Source organism: Eretmochelys imbricata, chromosome 2 (assembly GCF_965152235.1).
Source record: "Eretmochelys imbricata isolate rEreImb1 chromosome 2, rEreImb1.hap1, whole genome shotgun sequence".
Lineage (NCBI taxonomy): Eukaryota > Metazoa > Chordata > Testudines > Cheloniidae > Eretmochelys > Eretmochelys imbricata.
In genome coordinates this window covers 154025197-154049465 of record NC_135573.1, presented here as the reverse complement: position 1 = coordinate 154049465, position 24269 = coordinate 154025197, and the positions used below count along the sequence as shown (strand labels likewise).

Sequence of the window (24269 nt, the reverse complement as noted above, 5' to 3'; positions counted from 1 at the left end):
TATTGTAAATTCAAATCTCATTTCTAGTCTGAATTTGTCTATCTTCAAATTCCAGCCATAATCTTATTATGCCTTTGTCTGCTAGATTAAGAGTCCTCTATTATCAAATTTCTATTCCCCACATATGTATTTATAAACTGTGATCAAGTCACCCCTTAAGCTTTTCTTTGTTAAGCTAAATAGATTGAGCTCCTTGAGTCTTGCACCATAAGGCATGTTTTCCAATCTTTTAATTATTTCCATGGCTCTTCTCTGAACCCTCTCCAATTTATCAACATTCTTCTATCATAGATTTCAAGGCCAGAGGGACCAACTGCAACAATCTGGTCTGACCTCCTGTAGACTAGGACTTCCAGGCCATAGAATTTTCCCCAAAATAATTCCTAGAGCAGATCTTTTAGAAAAACATCCTGTCTTGATTTAAAAATGGTCAGTGATGGAGAATCCACCATGACCCTTGATAATTTGTTCTAACGGTTAATTACCTCAGTGTTAAAAACTTACACTTTATGTCTAGTCTGAATTGGTCTACTTTCAATTTCCAGCCTTTGGATCATGTTATATCTTTGCTAGACTGAAGAGCCCATTATTAAATATTTATTCCTAATGTAGGAACATATAGACTGTAATCAAATCACCTTATAACCTTCTCTTTGCTAAGCAAAACAGCTAAAAGAATGAGGAGTGTACTTGTGGCACGTTAGAGACTAACAAATTTATTTGAGCATAAGCTTTCATGGACCAATGCCCACTTTATCAGATGTTTGCAGTGGAAAATACAGTAGGAAGAGATATATATATATATACACATACAGAGAACATGAAAAAATGGGGGTTGCCATACCAACTCTGACAAGACTAATCGATTAAGGTGGGCTATTATCAGCAAGAGAAAAAAAACTTTTGTAGTGATAATCAGGATGGCCCATTTCAAACAGTTGACAAGAAGGTGTGAGTAACAGTAGGGGGAAAATTCTTGTCAACTGTTTGAAATGGGCCATCCTGATTATCACTACAAAAGTTTTTTTTCTCCTGCTGATAATAGCCCACCTTAATCGATATATATATTGTGACAAAGCTCTGTCCTTGCCTCTGTGGGTCCCTCATTTCCTGGTGGATTTCGCTAGCCTCAGAGGCTCACTGTGACCCTCCACATACCTTTCTCTCTCTAAAGACAAGGGTCACAGTCTACTGAGCCATTTTCATCATAAGCCAGTGAGGGAGGTGAGGAAGTTATCCTTCCTTGCACAGTCTCTGTTGTCTCCCGGTCTCAGTGATTAATCAGAGGGCAAAGGTGTGGGGGAGCCTGGGCCATTCCTCTACTCCGGGCTCCAGCCCAGGGACCCTAATAGTATCAGCAATGGTAGCTGACCTTTTAGAAACATGACGTACAATTCCCTGGGCTACTTCCCCCACAGCAACCCTCACTTCCTCAAGCTCCACTTCACCCTTACCCCAGGGCCTCCTTCCTTGTGCCTGATATGGTGTGTACTACTCAGTCTCTCCAACAGCACAACTTCCTCCCACAGCTCCTGACATGCACACCCACCTGACTAACTGGGAGGCTTTTAACTAGTTTCAGCCAGTTCCTGATTGGCCTCAGGTGTCCCAATCAACCTAGCATTCTCCCTACCTTCTGGAAAGTTCTTAATTGGCCCCAAGTGTCTTAATTGACCTGGAGCAGCTACCATTTCACTTATCCTGGTACCAGGGATTTGTTTAGCCTGGAGCTAATATATCTATTTCCCACTACTTTTCTATAGCCATTTGGCCTTGCCCCGTCACATATCCCCCCCCTCTGCTCAACACCATAGAGTTGGGCAACTTGGGATGCCAGGCAGTATGCTCATGACAGACCATCAGCGTTGCCATGGTGGCATCCAGCCCTGTGCCGTATGCGGAACTGGAATGGTTGGAGGGATAAGAACCACCTGGTGACCCTTGCATTCTTTTCCTTATTTTGCTGCATCCACTGGAGGGGTGCATGGTCCGTCACAAGAGTAAATCGCCGGCCTAAGAGGTAATAACACAGTGTCTCCATAGCCCATTTGACAGCAAGGCATTCTCTCTCGACTACTGTGTATTTTTGTTCTCTTGGGAGAAGCTTTCTGCTTAGGTAGAGGATCAGGTGTTCCTCTTCTCCCACCACTTGTGACAGAACTGCCCCCACCCCCACCTCGGAAGCGTCTGTTTGTAAAATAAATTCCCTGTTAAAGTCCGGGGCTATGAGTACGGGGTCATTACAGAGGGCCGTCCAAAGGTCTGTAAATGCCCCCTTTGCTGCGTCGGTCCACTTTACCATGTCTGGACCTCAGGCCTTCACCAGGTCCGTTAGGGGACTTGCCCTAGTGGCGAAGTGGAGAATAAAACGTCGGTAGTAGCCTACCACGCCTAGGAATGCATGGACCTGCTTCTTTCGGGTCGGCCAGGGCCAGTTTTGAATTGCCTCTAGCTTATTCATTTGGGGCTTCACTATACCCCTTCCCACAATATATTCCAGGTACCTAGCCTCTGCTAGCCCTATGGTGCGTTTAGCATTAGCTATGGCTAGCCCTATGGTGCGTTAGCAGTGAGGCCAGCCCGCCTTAAGGTGCACAGTACTGCCTCAACTTTCTCCAAGTGGGTTCATTGGGTCTCCTGTGCTCTCTCCAAGTCTTCCCGTACAATGGGCGTAACTCGGACTATCCGATCTCTCATCTGCAGTACATGCTCAACTATGTTCCTTCCAGGATTTGGCTCCTCTTCCCAGGCTTCTCTGGCTATATCCAATATGCCCCGAGGGTGGTGCCCATATAGTAGTTCGAATGGAGAGAAACCCGTGGAGGCTTGCGGAACCTCCCGGATGGCAAACATGAGGTAAGGCAATAGGGTATCCCAATCTTTCCCATCCCGGCTCACCACTTTCCTGATCATGGCCTTGGGGGTCCTATTGAATCTTTCCACAAGGCCATCTGTTTGCGGGTGGTATACAGAGGTCCGTAGGGCTTGTCCATGGAGCAATGAACAGAGATCTTTCATCAACTTGGACATGAAAGGTGTCCCTTGATCAGTCAATATCTCCTTGGGTAGCCCAACCCGGGCAAAGATCTATACTAGCTCCTTAGCTATTGTCTTGGAAGCTGCGTTGCGCAGGGGAACAGCTTCCAGGTACCAGGTTGCATAGTCCAGTACAACAAGCACATGTTGGTGGTCCCAAGCTGTCTTCTCTAGGGGCCCTACCAGATCCATGGCTATCCGTTCGAAAGGAACCTCTATTATTGGAAGAGGTATCAAAGGAGCCTGCAAGTATGGGCGAGGGCTATGTAACTGACACTCTGGACAAGAGGTGCAGTATCGCCGGACATCTTCATGTACTCCTGGCCAGAAGAATCTCCGCAGGATCCGTGTCTGGGTTTTCTCTACCCCTAGGTGTCCTCCAAACAGGTGACTGTGGGCGAGACTCAATATGGCTTTTTGATGTTTTCGTGGCACCAGAAGTTGTTGTATCTCTTGCTCCTACATTTGCACCACGCGGTACAGGAGATCTTTTTTCACTATAGGGGAAGGTCCGGGGACCCTGGACCTTCCCATCCACGGGTATCCCATCAATCTTGGCCACCTCTTTCCTGGCGTTATCATATCTGGGGTCCTCTGCCTGGTCCCTCCCAAAAGTCTCTCTCCCAGGACTAACCTGCCCAAGCTCCCAGGGTCTGGCTTCTGCTTCTTCCAACGGCTCGCCGCCGTCATGGCTGGAGGCAGCCTCTGGCTCACCTTCTGTGGTGGAAGTTTCTCTGTTGGCTGCGTGCGTCCATCTGCCTACTAGGGAAATCTTCTGGCCCTGGGTCAGGATCTGGGTTCCCAATGCCTTCGCGGCCTTCCTCTCTTGTTTTGTCTTCCGGGTCTTTTCGGTGGCTGAGAACAGATCCTGAGAAATCTCAGCGAACCTCGGGGGTTGGCATTCTTCTGGTGACGAGTTGCTGTCCTCAGGGTCCCCACCTCCCTCCAGCCTCTCCAGGGGGAGTAAATTATCAAACCCTGGATAGTCCCTCCCAATGACTACAGGATATGTGAGTTTAGGAACTACGCCCCTGGTCACCTCAATGGGGTTTCCCTGAACCGCTATCTCCACTGGGATGGTGGGGTAATGGCTCACGGTCCCATGCACGCACATCACTGCTATGCATTTGGCTTGTAGCAGCTGACTACTTTTTACCAGGTTACCCGATATGAGGGTGATAGCACTCCCAGAGTCCACAAGCGCTGTAGTCTCTGCTCCATTTATCCTCACTGGCCTGGTGTAATTATGTGGGGCTAATGCGACACCCGTGAGGTGGATAAGTAGAATGGGACCTCCCAATTCCCCAAGTTACATTGCATAGGCTCCTCAGCGCTGGGACACTGTGCTGCTGTGTCTCCCCACTCCCCACATGCATAACATCTATAATTGCTTTTAATCACTCCCTATCCCGGGCGTTAGGGGGTTTAGTCCCAGGGTTCCCCCCACTCAGGCCAATCCCTTCCTTCTGGGGTCCCTGCTGGTTTTCAGCCCCCCCTTCTTCCACCTAGGACTCCCCGGGGTTTGGCTGCCCAAACTTCCAGGTTTGGGGTTGGGTGCTTGCTTTGAAAGGGGCCTTCCTTGGGCAGTCGGGTCAGTTCCCTGGCTGTCATTCGTCTTTCTACCAGCGTGATCATCTCGTCGTACGTGGATGGATCGTTCTGGCCTACCCATTTGCAGAGATCTGGCAGCAGTCCCCGCATGTAATGGTCTATGACCAGGGTCTCCAAAATCTCCTCTGACCTGCACACCTTGGGCTCTAACCACTTCCGTGAGAGGTGTATGAGATCGAATAGCTGGGACCTCGAGGGTTTGTTCTCCTGGTATTTCCACTCATGGAATCTCTGGGTCCTTACTGCTGCCGTTACCCCTGATCATGCTAGGATCTCTGCTTTCAGACAGGAAGAGTCAGTGGCATCCGTGGCAGGCAAGTCAAAGTAGGCCTTCTGGGCCTCTCCACACAAAAAGGGGCAAGAATGCTGGCCCACTGCTCCTGCTGTGGGGGAAGTAGCCCAGGGAATTGTACATGTCATGTTTCTAAAAGGTCAGCTACCATAGCTGATACTATTGGGTCCCTGGGCTGGAGCCTGGAGTAGAGGGTGGGCCCAGGCTCTCCCCCCCCCCCCTTTGTCCCCTGATTAATCACTGAGACTGGGAGACAATAGAGACTGAAAATGGCTCAGTAGACTGTGACGCTTGTCTCTAGCGAGAGAAGGGTTACATGGAGGGTCACAGTGAGCCTCTGAGGCTAGCGAAATCCACCAGGAAATGCGGGACCCACGGAGACTAGAACAGAGCTTTGTCACAACTAGTGTCAGGAGTGGGACTTCGTTCACAGCGTGGTGGAAGAAAGGTTTTTTTTTTTTTTAAAAAGGTGCACTGGGGTTTTGGATTTTTTTTTGTTTTGGTTTGTTTGCTTTGTACCACACTGGAGGAGGTGGTAAGAGCTCTGGTACAAGCCATGGTAGCCCAGCAGGAGGCCACCCGGGTTCAGGCAATGGCATAACAGGAGTCTATACAGCTACAGCAGGAAACCAATCAATTATTGATGAGCCAGGCGACCCAAGATCGTGCCCTCTTGAGAGAGGTGGTGGACCAGCTGAAGATCCCCACCACCCAGGCCAGGGGTCCGACGGGATGCGAACCCTGAGGACCACTGGTTGTCTGCCAAAGATGACATCAGGAGATGACGTAGAGGCATATCTCCTCTCATTCGAAAGGACTGCTCAGCATGAGGCTAATACTGATGCTTATTTTTATGCATATTTTCTATTTTTAATCACTAAGTTTTCACAGTTGCAAGAAATTATGGCGGGAACAGACAACTTAATGACAGTAGATGTGGAGATTCAAGAAGTTAAAGCTTTATACATGTTTATACATGTATATGTTTGTTAAAACATAAATTGTCAACATCACATATCAAAATATACACAGTAAATATCCTTAAAACAAACTGTGCTAACATTTGTGTTATTATCAATAGAAATATCTATCGGTTTGTGTGTGTATAGTGAAATCAATGCTTACCAACATTAACTAATAAAAATCTAATCCTTCCAGGCTTAAACATGTGTCACTCAGATTAAAGTCCTCCATGATCACAGAGATCCCCTCTCTTTCACCCCTCCCACCCCCCCGCATTAAAGATAGGTTCTTAGGGAGCTGGTCATCCTGTTCTCTAATGTGATTTTGTGGTCTGTAGCAGACAACAATTAGTACCAATCTTGTGCTTTATCTGTGGGGACTTTGATCCATAAACATTCAAGATCATTTTCTTCCAAGCTGTCAGTGACTCAGAAACAGGTAATGCCATTTTTGACAGAATGTTACTCTCCCTCCCCTTTTACCTACTCGATCCTTCCTAAATGGGTTATAATAATTGATTTCTACATTCCAGTCATGCTAATCATCCCACTAGGTTTCAGTAATACCAACTAGATTGAATTTATGCTCATAAATGAGCAATTCCAATTCCTCTTGTTTATTACCCAGGCTCCTGGCACTGGAGCATAGGCAATTAAAGAACTTCTTCTGTTCACATCCTGTGTTGTCTTGATTAATTTTGTTCTCAGCATCTTGATTTTGTTCTCAATGAATGCTCATTTGTTCCCTCTTTTCACAGTCTCAGGCCACCATCAAATTAACATACACACACACATACACAGCAGCCCGGGGTTGATCTCTTGTTATGTCTACACAGCAACTAGACCTCTATGGCTGGCCTGTGCCAGCTGACTCAGGCTCCTGGGGCTTAGGCTGCTTCATTGCTGTGTAGATGTCTGGGCTCAGACTGAGGCCCGGGCTCTAGGACCCTGCAAGGTAGCAGGGTCCCAGAGATCAGGCTCCAGTCTAATCCTGGAAGTCTACACACCACTGAAACAGCCCTGTGACCAGCCGCGGGGTTTTCTTTGCTGTTGTAGATATACTCTCTGAGTCTGAATGTCTTCCAGGGCTACCCCAGGATAGTGCAGCATACATACCCACACTTTGTTCAGGGCTGTGCCTAAAGTCACAATCCAATACTATGAAACTGAAATATAAATACACTGTACCAGAGTGGAGTGACTAGTGTTTATGGTTAAGTTGTGGCCAGTCTTTATGTGACCATGCAGAAAGGACTGCTCTCTGACCTGCACCCCCTACTAAGAGCTGAAGCCTCTGTGTTCTGAATACAAATGCTGCTAGAGAGGTGTCCCTCTTAAGAGCGACTTATCTAAAATGGGTTGGGAAATAGGGGGAACCAGAGCTCTATCACTCCTGCATGCTGACCATGTTGTGTGCTGCACCTCTTAAGACGGGTGTCTCCTATTGTGCTCCTCTCAGCACAACTAGGATGTCTCCAAAATGCCTCCGAATGCACCTCCTTGAGGCAGTGTAGCACCACAACACCCTTACTACAGGCTGTAGCTGAAGGCTACGATCTAGTGACTTGTCTGATTGACAGATTATGGAAACGCTATTATGATGCCTTAGTTAAGGCTGTGTTCTGTTTTGCAATCAGAAGTTGACTTAGCATGTGTAGACATCCCTGAGCTAGCTTTGATCAAGCTAAGTCCAATAAAAATAGCAACAAAACTGTGCCAGCATGGGCTATATAAGCCTGCTCGTGACCTGGGCATGTACTTGAGCAGCTAGCCTGTGTTGTTGCAGCTTCATGGCTATTGGTATTCAAGCTAGTTAGATCAAAGCTAGCTTGGGTATGTCTAAACATACTGCAGTCACACCTCTGAATGCAGTGTAGACATACCCTTTGTTTTATATGAAAAACAGCATATTTATTCTGAATTTTCATACCTTTCAATAAAGTTGAATTTTCTGCTGGCTTGTGTGCTCTAGTCTTTGTGTAAGGAATGGTTACCAATGTGGAAGATCCTGTTCACTGTCAAACTGTTTAGCCAGTTTAGGAGCAGAGTTCTCCTCTTCCACCCAGAGATCCACACCTCACTGATGGAACATCCATCATTCACCATAAAATACCACACAGCAACCTTAGCTCTGCCCCAGCAGGAGGCCAATCTCCCAGCACCTTTGCCTTCGACCATGAGATCACTATAGATAATGGCAGGAGAGACATCTTCTCCGTTTAGTGTGGTTCTGAGTTTGGGGAAGGGGGGAGTTTGAAGACTGACACGCCTCCTGAGGCAGAATTAAGGTAGGATTGGGTTGTCCAGCGGTTGTTCTAGTGATGAGGCATGTGACTCAGGGTGGAGGAGTAGAGGGTATGTTAGATGCTTTCATTTTTCTTTTCCTTCCTTTTGTAGTTCTGTGTTAGGTATATTACATATCTGGCAAACTTAACTCACAAACAGTGTTCTTATGCATTAACAATGAGTTATCTCAGACAAAGTTAACATTTCTGGTAGCATTTGATGAGTTTTCTCTGACTGCATAAGAATCACCATGGAGGAATAGACTAATATTCAACTACTCCTGTGATCTGTTTCCTCAGGAGCCAGTTCCTGATGCTCCAAAGGGAAGCTAAACAACTTCAAAAATATGCATTTGACAAACTATGCACCAACATATGATAGTGAGGAGGTCGGAAAGTCACCATATGCCCAGAAGAGTGATGAGGGAGCAGTCCCTGCACTTTCATGAACAAAGGCAATACCATTATGCCAAGTTCTTACAAGGACCACACAGTGCGGAGTGGGTTCCTCATTCCTTGCCCCTTCAGGTAAGGGCCAGACATCTGTCTCTTAGCCTCTCCATGGTCCTGATTGTGATACCCTTACTCAGGATAGCAAGCACTAACCCAGGAGATCACTCACCCAGAAGTCACTACCTGTGTAAATGCTAAAGACTGTACAGTCAGGCCCTCTATATTTGTCTCCTGTCCTTGCCTCACAACCGTGTTGTGAGATTTTGTTTTGTTGCCACTTTTACTAACTTACAGAAATAAATGGAGCTAATAGGGGTTTAAGGCACTATTCAGGACAGAATCAGGCCTGTAATGTTTGTAAATCACTCTGAGACTCTCAGATTGGAGGTGCTATAGAAATGCAGAGTCACATTATCCTTCTCCACCTTCTGTAACTGACATGTTTAGAAAGCTCCAAAAATTCAAGCTTTTGAAATTTATAAAATATAAAGGTTTTGAAATCTGTATGTTGACACACGCCTGAGTGTGTGACAACCCTGGGTAACTGTTGTGCCCAAGGAGGGTAAGGAACAGATGGTAGTCTACTAAAAAGCACATACTGTCTATCAATTTATTAATTATAAAAAGCAATCTGCCAAACTTTCATCACAAGATACTTTAGATACTAAATTTCAGAGAGATTGGGAATTCAAAACGAATTATTTTAATAACAATTAACTTCGCTATCTGTATTGCAAGCATGTTATTTCCCCAGCTTGAAAACCTGAATTGACCAGCTGCCATCTGTCTAAAATTAATTTTATTTTAATACATAAAATGCATTTGCTTAGGTAAACAGACACTTGCTATATGTATTTTTACACCAAAAGAGAAAAAAATTAATTCTATGCCCATAGCATGATGCTTAGAAATCTTGCCCTCTGAGGGTCTAGAAGGTTTAAGAGACTGGTACTAGAATATGGAACCTTTCACCTTGAGGTCAGTGATCTGAATCTGAAGAGCAGGCCTGAACTGACAAAGTCATTACTGTCTGATAACTGTTTGATGGCCTATCTGACATAGATTAGTGGTTTCAGACTCGTTCCTAGGGAACAGCTGACAATAGCACAAAAGCAACACTACGAAAACAGGAACTAATTGAAATCCTCATTGGCAGTCTCAGCAGAGAAGTTAAGGATTGTCTGGAACCAGAAAAGAAGAAGCTCTGGTGTGTGGAGAAACCGTAAGAACTGCCCAGAGGATCTCCCCTCAAATGAGCTATTGTCTGTCACTTTGGACCAACTAGGGATCTCAGTAGATTTAGATGGGCCCCTGGAGCCCAAACAAACCTCTAAGATGGTGACTTCAGAACTGTTGCACTCTCCAACCACCAATGGCAGTCCGAGAAAGCCCTCCAAATAAGACAAGATTGAATAACACCCTTTAATTTGTCTGACTTGGCTACAATCCTCCTTTGTGCATCACAATAAACAACTTTGACAAAATGGAACCCAACCACACCCCCCAAAAAGTTCCCTTTAAAGACTTAAATTCATATCCCTACCTACTATCCTAAGTCATGGGTCGAAGTGGGTGCCGATGCACTGGTATATTCAACCACTGAATATTGCACTCCAGTATGGGCAGGCAGTTCACATACCATATTTCTCAATGTGCAGCCTGATGCTGCAATGAGAATTATAACGGGAACATTAAAATCAACACCCATTCAATGGTTGCCCACTCTGACACACACACACACACACCTCGTGAGTACAATCAAACCATGAACATCCCAGCCTGAACTTCCCAACTTCTGAGGACCTCCAGAACCTTCCAAAGACACATCTGAATTCCCACAAACCTTCTTAAAGACTCCTCATTCAATCCTGAGGCACACTGGGAAGAATTATGGGATAATGCTAATATACTGAATAAACATCTGATTGCTGACCCCCCCAAAACAACTTCCAGGCTTTAACCTCCTCAGAAACAAGGGTCTGTATTGAACCATTTCAGAACATCGAATGGCACATGCTGTCATCTCTTACACTGCTAGAAGCTGCCAGAATACACAATGTGACTGTGGACACCATAATTTACAGAATATGGACCACACTGTAAATTAGTGCCCACTTTGATCATTTGCCAGTGGCATCTCAGACCTACATTAAGCCACTTCAGACACGACGCACTGGCTCACTAATCTGGACTTGGTTACTTGAACGTTGATAGTCACTGCAAGTGCCATACAAAAGTATCTCTGGTTTGCAACAAAATGGAACCAGTGGGGTTGCATAGGTTGCAAATCCAGGCAGAATTTGGTCCAATGGCCCCTATAGTTCTCCTGCAGTTGACTCACCTGCAGCAGGACCAATGCAGTGCTTGGCTCTAAAGTGCCTTTAGCAAATAAGCAGGGTATATTGGAGTAGGTTAAAACCATGGGGCTACAAATACGGGGCTGCTTCAGGTAAGGTACAGTGAGTCACTACAAAAGCCACTACTCACTGGGTTTTTCCCATCCATTAGAGAGCTTTCACTAAGAAAGCACAGTGAAAAAACAGACTACATTCTCTTCTCAGTCATTCCTATGCAATCCCACTGAAATCACTCTTCCCAAGGCTACTTCAGTGAATGTACACAACTGTCACTCTAGGTAGAATTTGTGCCCTAAGTACCACTAGAAATAAAAGGTTTGGAGACAAAAATACCTTGGTATGCAAAAATGAAAATGCATGCAAGCTAGCCATCCAGCTTCTTCGTAAGGATGGGCCATTCTAAGAATTTTCCTGCTCAATTTACTGGATCAAATTCTGCCAAGATTTACAACCTATATAACCCCACTGATTTCATTTTGTTATAAATCAGGTATACTTCGTCCCATTTTCTGAAATGATAGATAGGGACATGAATTTAAAACTAACTTCTATTTTGCTGAAGCGAAAACAACAGTAACAAATCATATTTATTGGAAGAAGAATATAAAACAATTAAGATGATGTGTTTTGACAGAGCAGGAAAATTGTTGAATAATATTGTTATGAGCTGGGTGACACATGGTTATGGGTTGAGTAAAAACTTTGTTGAGATTGATGATTATGAATGCACCCTTCAATTAACATAACTGTAAAGATAAATTAATCACAGTCTTCCAGCTAAGACAAAAGGGGTTGTGAACCTGCCTATGAGTTTTGGATTGTGTGGGCAGAGGGGGTTTGCTGATTATGGTTTTGGATGAGAGAGAAGTGTGAGAGAAGAGGGGTGAGGAGGAGGGGAAGCAGGAGCTCACAGAACTAGAGAGAGACAGAGACAGCATGAAGAAACCCAAGCAGCAGTTGGTGACAGTGTGACCTTGAGAGAAACTTAGAGAAAGATCCTGAGTTGTGGGTGCTGGCTGAAAAGAAGCTTGGGGCTGTAAATTAAAAAACTACTCCTTTTGTCTATGGTTCTTCCTACACTCAGAGAATCAGGACTTTGTACATTCCTTGTAATTAAACAATACTACATCAAAGAAAATACCCAAACTCCATCAATTTTGCCTCCAAAAATGGAATATCCCCTTGTCTTTATATGCATTCTAAAGAGTTCCAAATCATCAGTTGTTGTATCAAATAAGCAATATTTTCAGGGATGAGCCTCAGTAACTAATGTTTCTTTCAGTAGGAAGGTGGGGGCATAAAGGCATATTAATGAGATTTTCAAAACTGCTTTACCTTCTGAATTAACATCCCATCCTCATATTAAGTGGCTTCGGACTCTAATAGCCACAGGTGATCTACAGCTGAATTTCATAAATTCAATAAGGTTAATAAAAATAATGTATTTTAAGTTCAGACTTCTGTCATGAGCAACATGGGCAATTTTTTTGTGACCGCTGATGTGTTGTGAGAGCACAAGAGACTGAAAATCGCTTATCCAAAATGTCAGAGGGCAACCTAGATAAGTGTGGCACAGCTGAAAAAATAGGTGGATGATATGACTGTCATTTCACCGTCAGGCATACTGCAAAATGCTACAACTCCGACTGCTTCATTCTAACATCTTGGTGACAGTAAACATGATTTGGCAGAGAGAGTCCAGCAGAGTAGTTACATGATCTTTGGCCTTTTTGTGATACATGACAATTTAGGGAAACATTGTCTGAGCTAATCCACTGTAGAACAAGTCTTTTTCCTGTTGCAAATCTGCTCTTTTGGCACAAACACCATTATATTTCAGATGATGCTATTCTCAAGTAGGAGGATATTCTGTGTTGAGTCAAGTTACAGAATAACTAAGGAACTGGCAACTGAAACAAAACCACATGAACCAACACCACAAATTTAAATCATACCTAGTGCTAGCAGTCTGTTGAACAATGACCCCTTTTAGCACTGGAAACCCTAACAGACAGATTCATGGTGATTGTAGGGCAGAATTTCGACTTTTACCATTACTCCACTCAGGTGCAAAAATCTACTAATATTACCATGGACCTGGACAGCAACATGCACATTTTCTGAGCTGCGTATGATCAGCTCCACATATATACTTTGTTTTTGCAGTTATCACAACAGCATACACTATCATACATGACCAGTTAGATACATAACTGGCATTTACCACCATTAGCATCTGAAAATTGGAACCTGTAGTGAATTGAGGACTATACTGAGTTTGCAAGCTATCACTTTGGGGGGAAGAAGTGGTGGGGCTTCCCGTTCCTGCTTGCAGGCTAGGGGTATCCATAGGTAAGCATAAGATCGGCAGTCATTTAGCAGACACACAGCATAAAGTACAGGAGGGTGAGTTGTGCCTCTGTTTTTGGGAGCACCCAGCTTTTTGCTCTATTTTGGGTTCTTGTGTGTTATTGTTCCGTTCTTCTGAATTCTAAGAAATAAAATAGCTGTGATGGATCTGCTAAGTAGATGACAACAACTCCCATCAGCGTCCTCCCCACTGTACTTTCCTTTCCTCTGGCCAGACAAAGGGAATGCGGAAGGGTCCTGAACCAGGAAGTGTATGGGCTCTGTTAGGAAGGAGTTGGTGCATGGCTAGTAAGTAGGGTTGCCAACTTTCTAACTGCACAAAACCAAACACCCTAGCCCTGCCCCTTCCCTGAGGCCTTGCCCCCGCTCACTATATTCCCCCTCCCTTGGTGGCTCACTCTCCCCCACCCTCACTCACTTTCACTGAGCTGGGCCAGGGTGTGGGAGAGGGTGAGGGCTCTGGGCTGGGGGTGTGGGCTCCAGAGTGGGGTCAGAAATCAGGGGTTCAGAGTGCAGGAGGGGGCTCTGGGTTGGGAGGTGGGGCTGGGGGATTTGGAATGCAGGAGGGGGCTCTGGGCTGGGGCAGGGGGTTGGGGTGCAGGAGGGGGTAAGGGCTCTGGGCTGGGCTGCGGGATCTGAGGTTGGGCTGGAGATGAGGGGCTTGGGGTGCAGGAGGGGGCTCCAGGCTGGGGGATGGGGGCTGAGGGATTCAGAGTGCGGGAGGGAGCTGTGGGTTGAGGCAGGGGGTTGGGATGTGGGAGGGGGTACGGGCTCTGGGCTGGGGTGCGGGCTCTGGGGTAGGGCTGGGGGATGAGGGGTTCAGGGCTGGGGCAGGGGCTCGGGCTTACCTTGGGCGGATCCTGGTCAGCGGGGCTAAGGCAGGCTCCCTGTCTTTCCTGGCAGGGCAGGGGCAGGACAGGAGACTCCACATGCTGCTCCCATCCGCAGGCACCGCCCATTGGCTGTGGTTCCCGGCCAATGGGAGTGCAGAGCTGGTGCTTGGGGTGGGGGCAGCGCGCAGAACCTTGTGGCCCCCCCACCTAGGAGCCGGACCTCCTGGCCGCTTCCAGGGTGCAGCGCGGTGCCAGGACAGGTAGGGACTAGCCTGCCTTAGTCCTGAAACACCTCCGACCGGACTTTTAATGGCCCGATTGGCGGTGCAGACTGGAGTCATCAGGGTCCATTTTCAACCAGGCTTTTCAGTAAAAAACCAGACACCTGGCAACCCTACAGGAGCTGCAGAAGATGCAGAGAGGAATTCCAGGAATTGTATGCAGAGCTGGGTGTAGAACAAATTGTGACTGCTAGACATTACAGCAGGGTGCAGGTCTGTATGGGGTTTATGGGGGAGCAGCAGTTGCTGGGCAGGGAGCCAGTGCAGAGGGGCCCCATGAGAGAGACACTGCTAAGTGACTCTGGCTTGGAAACCTGCAAGCTCCGATTTGCTCGAATAGAGACTGGAGAGGGCATCCCATGCACTAGGCCCAAAGAACCCTGACTCTCAGTTGGACTGCCCCAGGGCCCAACTATTTATTGATATTACTCACTTTGAACATTAACTGTTTAAGCCTCTGTACCTACAGTATTTGCAACCTTTCCCTTTCCTGCCAGCCCTAGTAAAATACCCTTTCACTTAGTTATGTGTTATGGTTACTGGGACCCATCAGGGTTAGCATCTACAAGGCCTAGCTGTTGAAACACCTACAGTGCTTGCCTCCAAATCATAATACACCTGGCACACTACTAGCATCTTGGGGGCTTGGTGTACTCCGGCCCTGAGCAACCCAATAATTACATAGTGTTATGTTGCAACGTTCCAGCAAGAGTATTTTATGCTTTTTATCCAACTTCTCTTTATGTATGCTGTGAACATACCAGAATACTTATCTGGAACCACATAAAATTCTCTTCGAGCTTTGTATCTGTCTTGCATAAAACCACCCGACCCTGGGTAGGCTAAGATCATCAACCACAATGGTTCAGATCTTCTTAGGGACAGACTAGTAGCTTGCTAACCTCTCTGCTGCGACTGGGGTGGCTACCAGGATTGCTCCCTCCTCTGGTATTAGCATATCCCCCTTTTTTCCTCTCCTTCTCCCCAACCTAAGTTCCCTGTTCGGCTCTCCTTTTGTCACTTTCAGTCTATTCTCCTTGCCCCCACAAACACAAAAAGTGGGGTCTCATCCCTTTCTTTTCCACCAGGGATTCTCTCATCTTCTTCTACCCTACTTTTCCCCTGTCACTGCAGTATATGAATGCTTCACAAACTTTAATAAAGTTACCCTCATAACACCCTTAACATCTTGAGGTGTGTGGAGAAATAAAATGTACACAAAGATTTTTTAAAAAAAAAAACCCTAAGAAGCCTTCTTGCATGATGTCACTACAGGGCAGAGTTAAGGCTGTTTGGGTGTTGGAACTGTGGACTTCAAGACCTTAACATTCAGATTTCTTTTAAGTTTATCTTTAACTCTGAATTTCCTGGGTTTGTAATATTTGTTCTCAGGATTATTACAACATCCATGTAATGCTTTACCTTAAATTACTGATATGTACTCAACTGTAGCTTCAGTTTAATATCAATTTTTTTTTAATAATCTTCTTGAATTCTTGTCCAGAACATTTTCCAGTGACTCAAGGAAGGACTGATTCCATCACTTTGTCAGACACGGAGCAATAACATGACACGTTGAAGACCAGCCTTATCTTTTTTTGTAGTTTCTTTTCCTACAATGCAACTCCCAGTTAAGCAGCTAGAGCGAAACAAGACTATATCATTCTGTCATCATATGGTATCTTCCAGCCAAATGCTTTTAAAAATTAAACTTAATTTTAAGAAGATTTGTTTTGTATGACCGAAATCAGAGTGAATTCTATCAACACGTGAGCTCTTCTAAAACTGGAAGCCAAGTTAAAATCAGGAGATATGGGGTGAATTAACATAATCTGTATCCTCTATATCGGAGATGCAAGAGGTTGCTGAGGCAACTAGCCAACAAAGCAGAGTAGAAAAGGAAACTGGTGCAATGGAGTGATGATTGTCACCTGTTGGTGAAGAGGATAAATATTGCCCCAGTTCCCTCTTAGTATATAAAAAAGAAAAGCTAGCTCCTGACTCCTTGCGAGTTCAATTTAGGGTTTAGTCACACAGCAAAGTAAATAATCATTTTCCACAATAGCAACTTTTAATGTAATTAAAGATATTTTGAAATATTAAACAACACAGGGGTGCTGGATGCCTAGGGGATTTTTCTCCCGAGAGCATTGATTCAAATCTGCTCTAGGTCAGCTGTAATTAAGACCTTGTCCATGCTAGAGAAGCACCATTGTAACTCTATACCTTGCAGACTCATCTAGCTCCTCATGAAACGTGCTTTCCCTCAGGCAGGGCAGAACTGTTCAAAGCAGGCAATGGAATGATCCAAAAATGTAACTGGATGCAAACAGATATTATGCCACAGTTTGTGCAAGTCATTGTGGGATAGGTACAAACTGCCATAGAACGGCTTTTGTGTATTATTAACACCACACTGGGTTTTTCATGCTGAAAGAATTTAAAAATTATCTGTTTTTCATAATTTACAGGAAAGAGTGTAACTAAAACAGACTTAAAGTACACACAAAAATGTACTACAACAGAAAACAAGTGCAATTGTGACTGTGTACTTACCCCCTTCTCCTGATCCAGAACCATTATCTGATAAGGAAATAAAAGGGGAAACATTGTCTCAGGAATAGCTCTTTATTCAAGAACCTGTCATTGCAAAAACTATACAAATATTACGCATCAAGAGCCAAGTATGAAAACAATGTCTCCCATCACATCAGGCATCACTATTAGAATTTGTCCAGTCGTATCATACACTCTTTTACCTACCTGTCAAGGTAAATTTGCTCTGAGAGCAGCAGTGTTTTTTGTATGAGTTGCTGAAAACCATTGCATGTAGTCTGTAGCTGCATCACCAACAAAATACAGTAACTCCTCACTTAACGTTGTAGTTATGTTCCGGAAAAATGCGACTTTAAGCGAAACAATGTTAAGCAAATCCAATTTCCCCATAAGAATTAATGTAAATGCGGGGGGGGGGGTTTAGGTTCCAAGGATTTTTTTTTTGCCAGACAAAAGAATATATATATATATATATATATATATATATATATATATATATATATATATATAAAATACACACACACACAGAGTATAAATTTTAAAACAATTTAATACTGTACACAGTAATAATGATTGTGAAACTTGCTTGAAGTGGTGAAGTCAGAGGGTGGGACATGTCCCAGGGAATGCCTTACTGCTAAATGATGAACTAGCAATTGGCTGAGCCCTCAAGGGGTTAACTCATTGTTAATGTAGCCTCACACTCTACAAGGCAGCAGGAATGGAGGGAGGGGAGACAGCATGGCAGACAGAGACACACACTGTGTGTGTGTGAGAGAGAGAGAGATGTGCATTTCCCCTTTAAGTACGCTGACCCACTCTTAAGTACACTGCCTCATTAAGTTAATCAGCAAGCTGAGACCACAGCTGCTGCCAGGAAGCTCCCTCCATCCTGAGCCCTGTTCTGTGCCCCCCTGCTCTATGGAGATGGGGTAAGCGGGGTGCAGGAGCAAGGGGGAGTGGGACACCCTGACATTAGCTCCCCTCTTCTCCCTCCAGCCCCCAGCAAGCACATGGCAGTGGGGGGAGGGACAGCTGAACTGCCGGCAATTGATAACCTGCCACACAGGGAACTTAGGGGAGTAGGGAGCTGCTAGTGGGGCTGCTGGTCCACCCTGGTTCCAAGCCCCCACCAGCCAGCTCCAACGGGCTGCTCTTCCTGCAAGCAGTGGACAAAGCAGGCGGCTGCCAAACAACATTCTAAGGGAGCATTGCGCAACTTTAAATGAGCATGTTCCCTAATTGATCAGCAACGTAACAACGAAACAACGTTGACTGGGACGACTTTAAGTGAAGAGTTACTGTATATCATTTCACCTCGCTTGTTTCTCATATTGCTTTTAAGTCCTTTTAAAATTATAAAAGATTCCAAGTTGTTAAACAAAAAACAGACTAATAATATACAATTTGATTTTTGCAATCTATTTAACAGTGGCTACATTTTGACTTGAAACACAGTCCTAGGCTAGGGATGGTGCATAAATTGCATGACTCCAGAAGTGGCGTCAAGAGTCATTGTGACTCGGTGTGTCTTTATTTCAGAGTTCGCTCCAATTTACCTGTTCTAGTCTGGCATTAACTAGCCTCCTGCTGAAGTGGCCACACTGTGAAACAACACTGGAGCTGCACAGTGATTTGATTAGTAATACAAATTGATTGGATGAGCCGCTGATGAGTTGTACTAATTCAAACTGTGGCCTGTAGCTGCATCTCACTTCATTACTGGCTACTGCATCAGCAGCACTCAAGCTTCAATGCATACCCTCAACAGACAAGTCAGGCTGAATTTAAAGTACCACTTAACTCAAGATACAGATTTTTGTGTGTGGACTGGAGTTGGACTATGGTCAACACTCAAGTTATACCATGAGCTGACACTGCCGTGAAGACACACTGCCTTCAGACATGCACTTCTGAGCCACCAATCCTTCTCTGTTATTTCCTTACTCCTTATGGGGAAGAAGAGAGAAATTTACAGCTGGCCTATACCAACACTAAATTGACTAACTGGCTCAGCCACTCCAGAAGGTGAGGAGGGGAGTAGAGCCAGAATTCCACTCATTTCCCACCTCCCCCAGCACACTTGCTCAGGGGATAGAGTAGGCAGGTGAGTTAGCCCTGTTTAATTCTACACACCCAGACCCAAGGGGGGTTCTTACTTCCTGGCAGGAACTCATAGTTCAAGCCAGAAAACCTCCCAGCTTGTTCAATTCTTTTTCTAATTTGCAGGAATTACAGGGTGAAATTCTATGGCACTAGGTCACTACCACACATTAAAAATAACCTCTTACCACAGGGGCTGTCATCTGGAATGGAGATTTTCCTGCTATTCAACCTACATTTTCCCTTCTTAATTCCATACTATTACACCAAGTCTCACGCTGGAGTCTCATTGTTTAAACAAACGAATAGGATAACATAAGGAAAATGTCTGTCTGGTATTTTCTTGACATCAATAATGACCCAATTTCCTGAAAAGCAGACAGCCCTTGTGTAATGTTCAACTGTTGCACCATTGAACAGACAATGTGACATATGGTGCAGCATTGCTTGATTAACAAATTTGAAGGTGGCATCATCTGTATACATAAGCTAAACCCGTAGGCATCCTTGGGATTGTGAAATTGTGTGATGAGCTGATTCTGTACCTGTGACATAAAAGCTGCTAAAATCTGTCCAACAAACAAATGTTTAGGTCTGAAGAAATTGGAATTATTCCAGTTGCAATTCTTCCAGTGTTAAAGGAGTTACTTTTCATAATCTATACAATTATTTCAAAGCCTGATTCCCCAGTGCCTGCTCCAGAAAGCCCCAAAGGCAGTAGCACCCTAGAAGTCTGCTGCATGTGAACAGGATGTTGAAATTCCCTGGAAAGTATTCAAACATCCCCTGTACTCTCTGGGGCTTCATTTAAACAACCAGGTAGGTGCACTTTTGAGGCGGGGAGGTGTGGGGACATAATGGTTCCATAACCTTGTGACTAAACCACACACGACCTCTGGGACACCCTTACATGGAGGCTGGGATATGCTGCTGAGGATATTCCAGCCTAGAGGCTGCAGTAGAAATTCCACTAGCACGCTGAGGGCAGAGGGAGGAAGATTCCATTCTTTGGGATTTCACTCTGGCTGCATGCAGAGAAGTTTTGATCCTCAGCTGGTGTACATCCTTTGAAATCAATGTACATCAGCAGAGGCTCTGTCTCAGAGTGTTTTCATTGGCAAGTTCCCATCTTTGGAATTCCAGTTTTATTGTTTGGTCTGACAAATCCCAAATTTGCTTCTTTTCAGTCTATGCTGCAAGGTTTATTTATTTATGTAGCCCACTTGGGGGGTGGGGGGGGGAGTTGAGTAAGGTGGGAGTTTTCTTTTTGAACTTGTAAGGGTTGTGGATTGGGAGGTTTTAAAGTAACTGTTTCATGTGTGTATTATGAATTTGATTAGTGTGCCTACAGAGATGCAATAGGAATATTATAAATTAAACAATACTTCCTTGGCATTTTCTGGGAGATATCCATGCTCTAGGGCTGGTCTCACTGTGGTTGGTTCTTGGAGACTGTGCTAAAAGCTACTGATTAGATTCTGCATCTCAGCCTGGGGGGATGAAAACTGCTCTTCCATCTGTAGTGACTCTAAATTAGCATGATTATGTGCCTGAGGCCCAGAGATAAAACAGATGGTCTCTCACCCTCAAGAGTTTTGAGAGGATGATAGGGTAGATCTGTTTCTCCCTTTGTCAACCCAGTTTTTAATGCTCATAAGTAGGGCCCTACCAAATTCAAGGCCATGAAAAATGTGTCATGGACCATGAAATCTAGTCTTCCTCGTGAAATCTGGCTATTGTAGAAGGCGTTGCAGTATTGCTACTTTTACTTCCTACATTGCCTTCAGAGCTGGGCAGCCGAAGAGGTGGGGCGGGGCAGAGGTGGGGCAAAGGTGTTTGGTTTTGTGCGAGTAGAAAGTTGGCAACCTTAACCTGGGAGCAGCCCCATTTTGGATGTTGGTGGAGGAAGGAAGGACTGTGCTGCTCTGGGTGTGGGTGTGCTTGAGCCTGAGGGCAAGGCATGTGACAGACACAGCTAGACTGGTCCTGTTGTGAGCACTTTGGCCTCAGGCTTGTATGTGTCCTGAGGGCAGGTGAAGGCCGAGGGGCTGCAGAGCCACAACCCCACTGGGACGGAGGCCCACACTGAGCAGCCACCAGAGGAACAGCCAACTCACCAGGCTAGCGCATCTCAGTTCTATATGCACCACGGGTGGGGTTAGCAGTCTTATGCTGTGGGAAGGGTAGGGACTCTGCCAGTTTTTCACCAGGGACTCTGCCAGTTTTTCATCATTGTTGAATTCCCTTAAGTTTCTCAGCCCCACTAGGGCCCATTGGTCTGTCATGTGAATGATTTGAACAGCTCCGTGCATGTAATGGTTTTGTGTCAGGAATTTCTGGACCCACATAAGCAAAGGTGGCAAATGCCCAAGTCGCAGAGGAATAGTGCAAGCTTAGTGTATGTACCAGCACCTGTGTCCAGCAGAGAGGGATGTGGGGGAAGGGGCTGTTGGCACCTGATTAGTATCAGAGGGGCCCTGTTCTTTCCACATGTCTTCAGCCAAGTCAGGATTTATCAGCGTGGTCTCCACAGAACAGCTGTAACAAGAGGAACCACATAGACAAAAGCAGAACCTCTCAAATGATCAAAAAGAGTAGGGACAGTAAAAGAATGTCCCGACTGTAGAGAGAAAAGGAGTACTTGTGGCACCTCAGAGACTAACATTTATTTGAGCATAAGCTGCATCCGATGAAGTGAGCTGTAGCTCACGAAAGCTTATGCTCAAACAAATTGGTTAGTCTCTAAGGCGCCACAAGTACTCCTTTTCTTTTTGCGAATACAGACTAACACGGCTGCTACTCTGAAACCAATTGTAGAGATCACTGATTTCTCCCATAAACTGTTTGGAGGCAAAACTAAAGTCTTTTCCACCAACTTGTGCTTGCTACCTTCATGTGCAGGCCAGTACTCAGCCTTTCCTATGTAGCCTTCCATAAAATGGTCAGCATCATCCAGGTTTTATATTCAATGGCAGTTAAGTTCTGGAATATTTTTGATAGATCTCCTCAATAAGGCCAAAGGTGAAAGAGATCAAGACTGGATGCTTTCTGCAAGTCACCCACAATTCCCAGTGGCTGCCTATATTTCACCTGGGCTTTTCCTGACAACCACCAGCATATTAATGCCCAGGCTGGCAAATTTGCAGGGGCGGCAAATTTATAATAGCAACCAGAGGCTGCTTCCCCCCGGCGCCCGTTTGCGCCCTCCGCCCTGGCCCTGCCCCAACTCCACCCCTTCCCCGCCCCCATTGGTCCCCTTCCTCAAATCCCTGCCCCGGCCCCGCCTCCTCTCCTGAGCACGCCACGTTCCCCCTTCTTTCCCCCTCCTTCGCGAAGCTGTTTCACGCACAAGCGCTGGCAGGGAGCGGAGGTGAACTGGGGCGGGAGAAGCTGCTTGGTGGGGGCGGCAATTATTTCAGGGCATAGAGGCAGCAAAATCATTAATCCACCACTACTGACAACATGGAACTAACTGAATAGCCCAGTGCATATTGGGCCAGGCACGCCTTCTGCAACTCACTCCAGGCCAGGAGAAATGCTTTCAGGTTAAATTTGGGTCCAGTTGTGGAGAGTTTGACATCAAACATCAGGATCCTCTACCCTGCAGCTCCTGTTTACTCACCAGCAACTAGAATTGCCCATCTGTCACAGCACTCAACAAGGGCCTTTAACTTTTTCTTTAGCTGTCTCAACTCTGTGCAATTCCACCTTTTCCCCTTTGGAAGCATCACAGTTCCATGCAATACCAAGAGTGTCAGAGCAGTCATTAGCATAGGGACTGGTGTTTTAGGAAGGAAAAGAAAAACTGCACAATCCAATTCATTCTGCCACACAAATGAAGGCTTTCAGCAGCCACAGTGCAAGCTACAGTTGGGTAATACTTTTTAGGACAAAACCTTTTTTTTCCCCCCTGAAAAATGCAGTTTCAGAGTGATTGAAACATTTTGTGAATTTGCGTCTAATTCACCCCCCCAAGAAATCCAAAAATAGTCTAAATGTTTTGTTTTGATGATTTCAAAATGAAAAGTGTCCTCTTTTTGATTCAAAACAACTTTTAATTTTGAATTTTACTTCCATTTTATTAATTTTTGTAAAAAACTAAAAAACCCTTGAACAGAAAATGAAATATTTAATTTTGGGTCAAACAAAATGACCTGAAATGATTTTTTTCCCTACAATTCTTTTGGTTTGCAAAAAATTTCATTTCAGGTTAATCCAAAATGAATTTTTCAATTTTTTGTTTGGCTACTGAACGGAAAGGTTGGTCGCTCTCACAGCTCTAGTACAAATAACAAAAAAACCTTCAACTTCCTGCTACTCAGTCAGCAGAATGAGGTTTACACAGTTAACAGGACGCAAAATATGTTTAAGAAGTATGCCAATTTAGTCTTCTCAAACTCCAAGCAACAACACTCAATCCTCTTCTTGCTATGTCCCCACCCTCCAGGAGCACTGCTGCCTACTGGCAATTACCCTTAATTTTGATATGCCAGCAGGAGTTTTCTGAGAGGAATGCTCATAAGCCTAATTGCCAGCAGCTGTGGGGACTCCAGCTGCCTAATATAGGGTTTTAACCTCTGGCTTGCAAGGCTACATCTCAAGAATGTCCACTGTGGCACAAATTCTTAGAAAAGTTTTACAATTATTTGATCCAAATTTGTATCTTGTAGCAGCTTTTTTCACTGAATTATAGATTGTGAAAAGTAGTACAGACGGTCAGAAGATGAAATGCTAGCATCCATTGTTTACCCTCAAACCATTTCTTTCCTAATGATAAAAATGGGACATTGCATTGGAGCAAATCTTCCTCACAGGCTGGACAGGACAATTTGGCCCTCTTAAAAAGGCTTTTTTATTTTATTTCCAGTATTTGATCCTTATAAGAATTTAACTAGCAGCGTCTCAGCTATCAAAAATAAATAAATGAATTTCCCAGGCTGTTTTAGTGGTTTAGTAAGGAGAAAACCAGATACAAGGAGTTCTTTTCATTTATGTACTTCTAATTACACTCATTGTGAATCTCCTACAGAAAAAAATCCTACAAACTGTAAAAACTGGTGAAGTCAGGATTCATAATAAGAGTTTGATTACTTCAAACTGAAAAACACCAGTTTAAATTAGAAGATGTCT

General features: G+C 44.9%; 1 protein-coding gene across 1 annotated transcript in view; it reads right to left on the bottom strand.

Moving 5' to 3' along the window:
• TMEFF1 (transmembrane protein with EGF like and two follistatin like domains 1) overlaps positions 1 to 24269 on the bottom strand; it is a 229096-nt gene that overhangs the window by 57897 nt on the left and 146930 nt on the right. The window contains exon 5 of the mRNA XM_077809187.1: positions 17037 to 17063. Coding sequence (XP_077665313.1) covers positions 17037 to 17063 — 27 coding nt within the window. The remainder of the gene's footprint in view (positions 1 to 17036; positions 17064 to 24269) is intronic.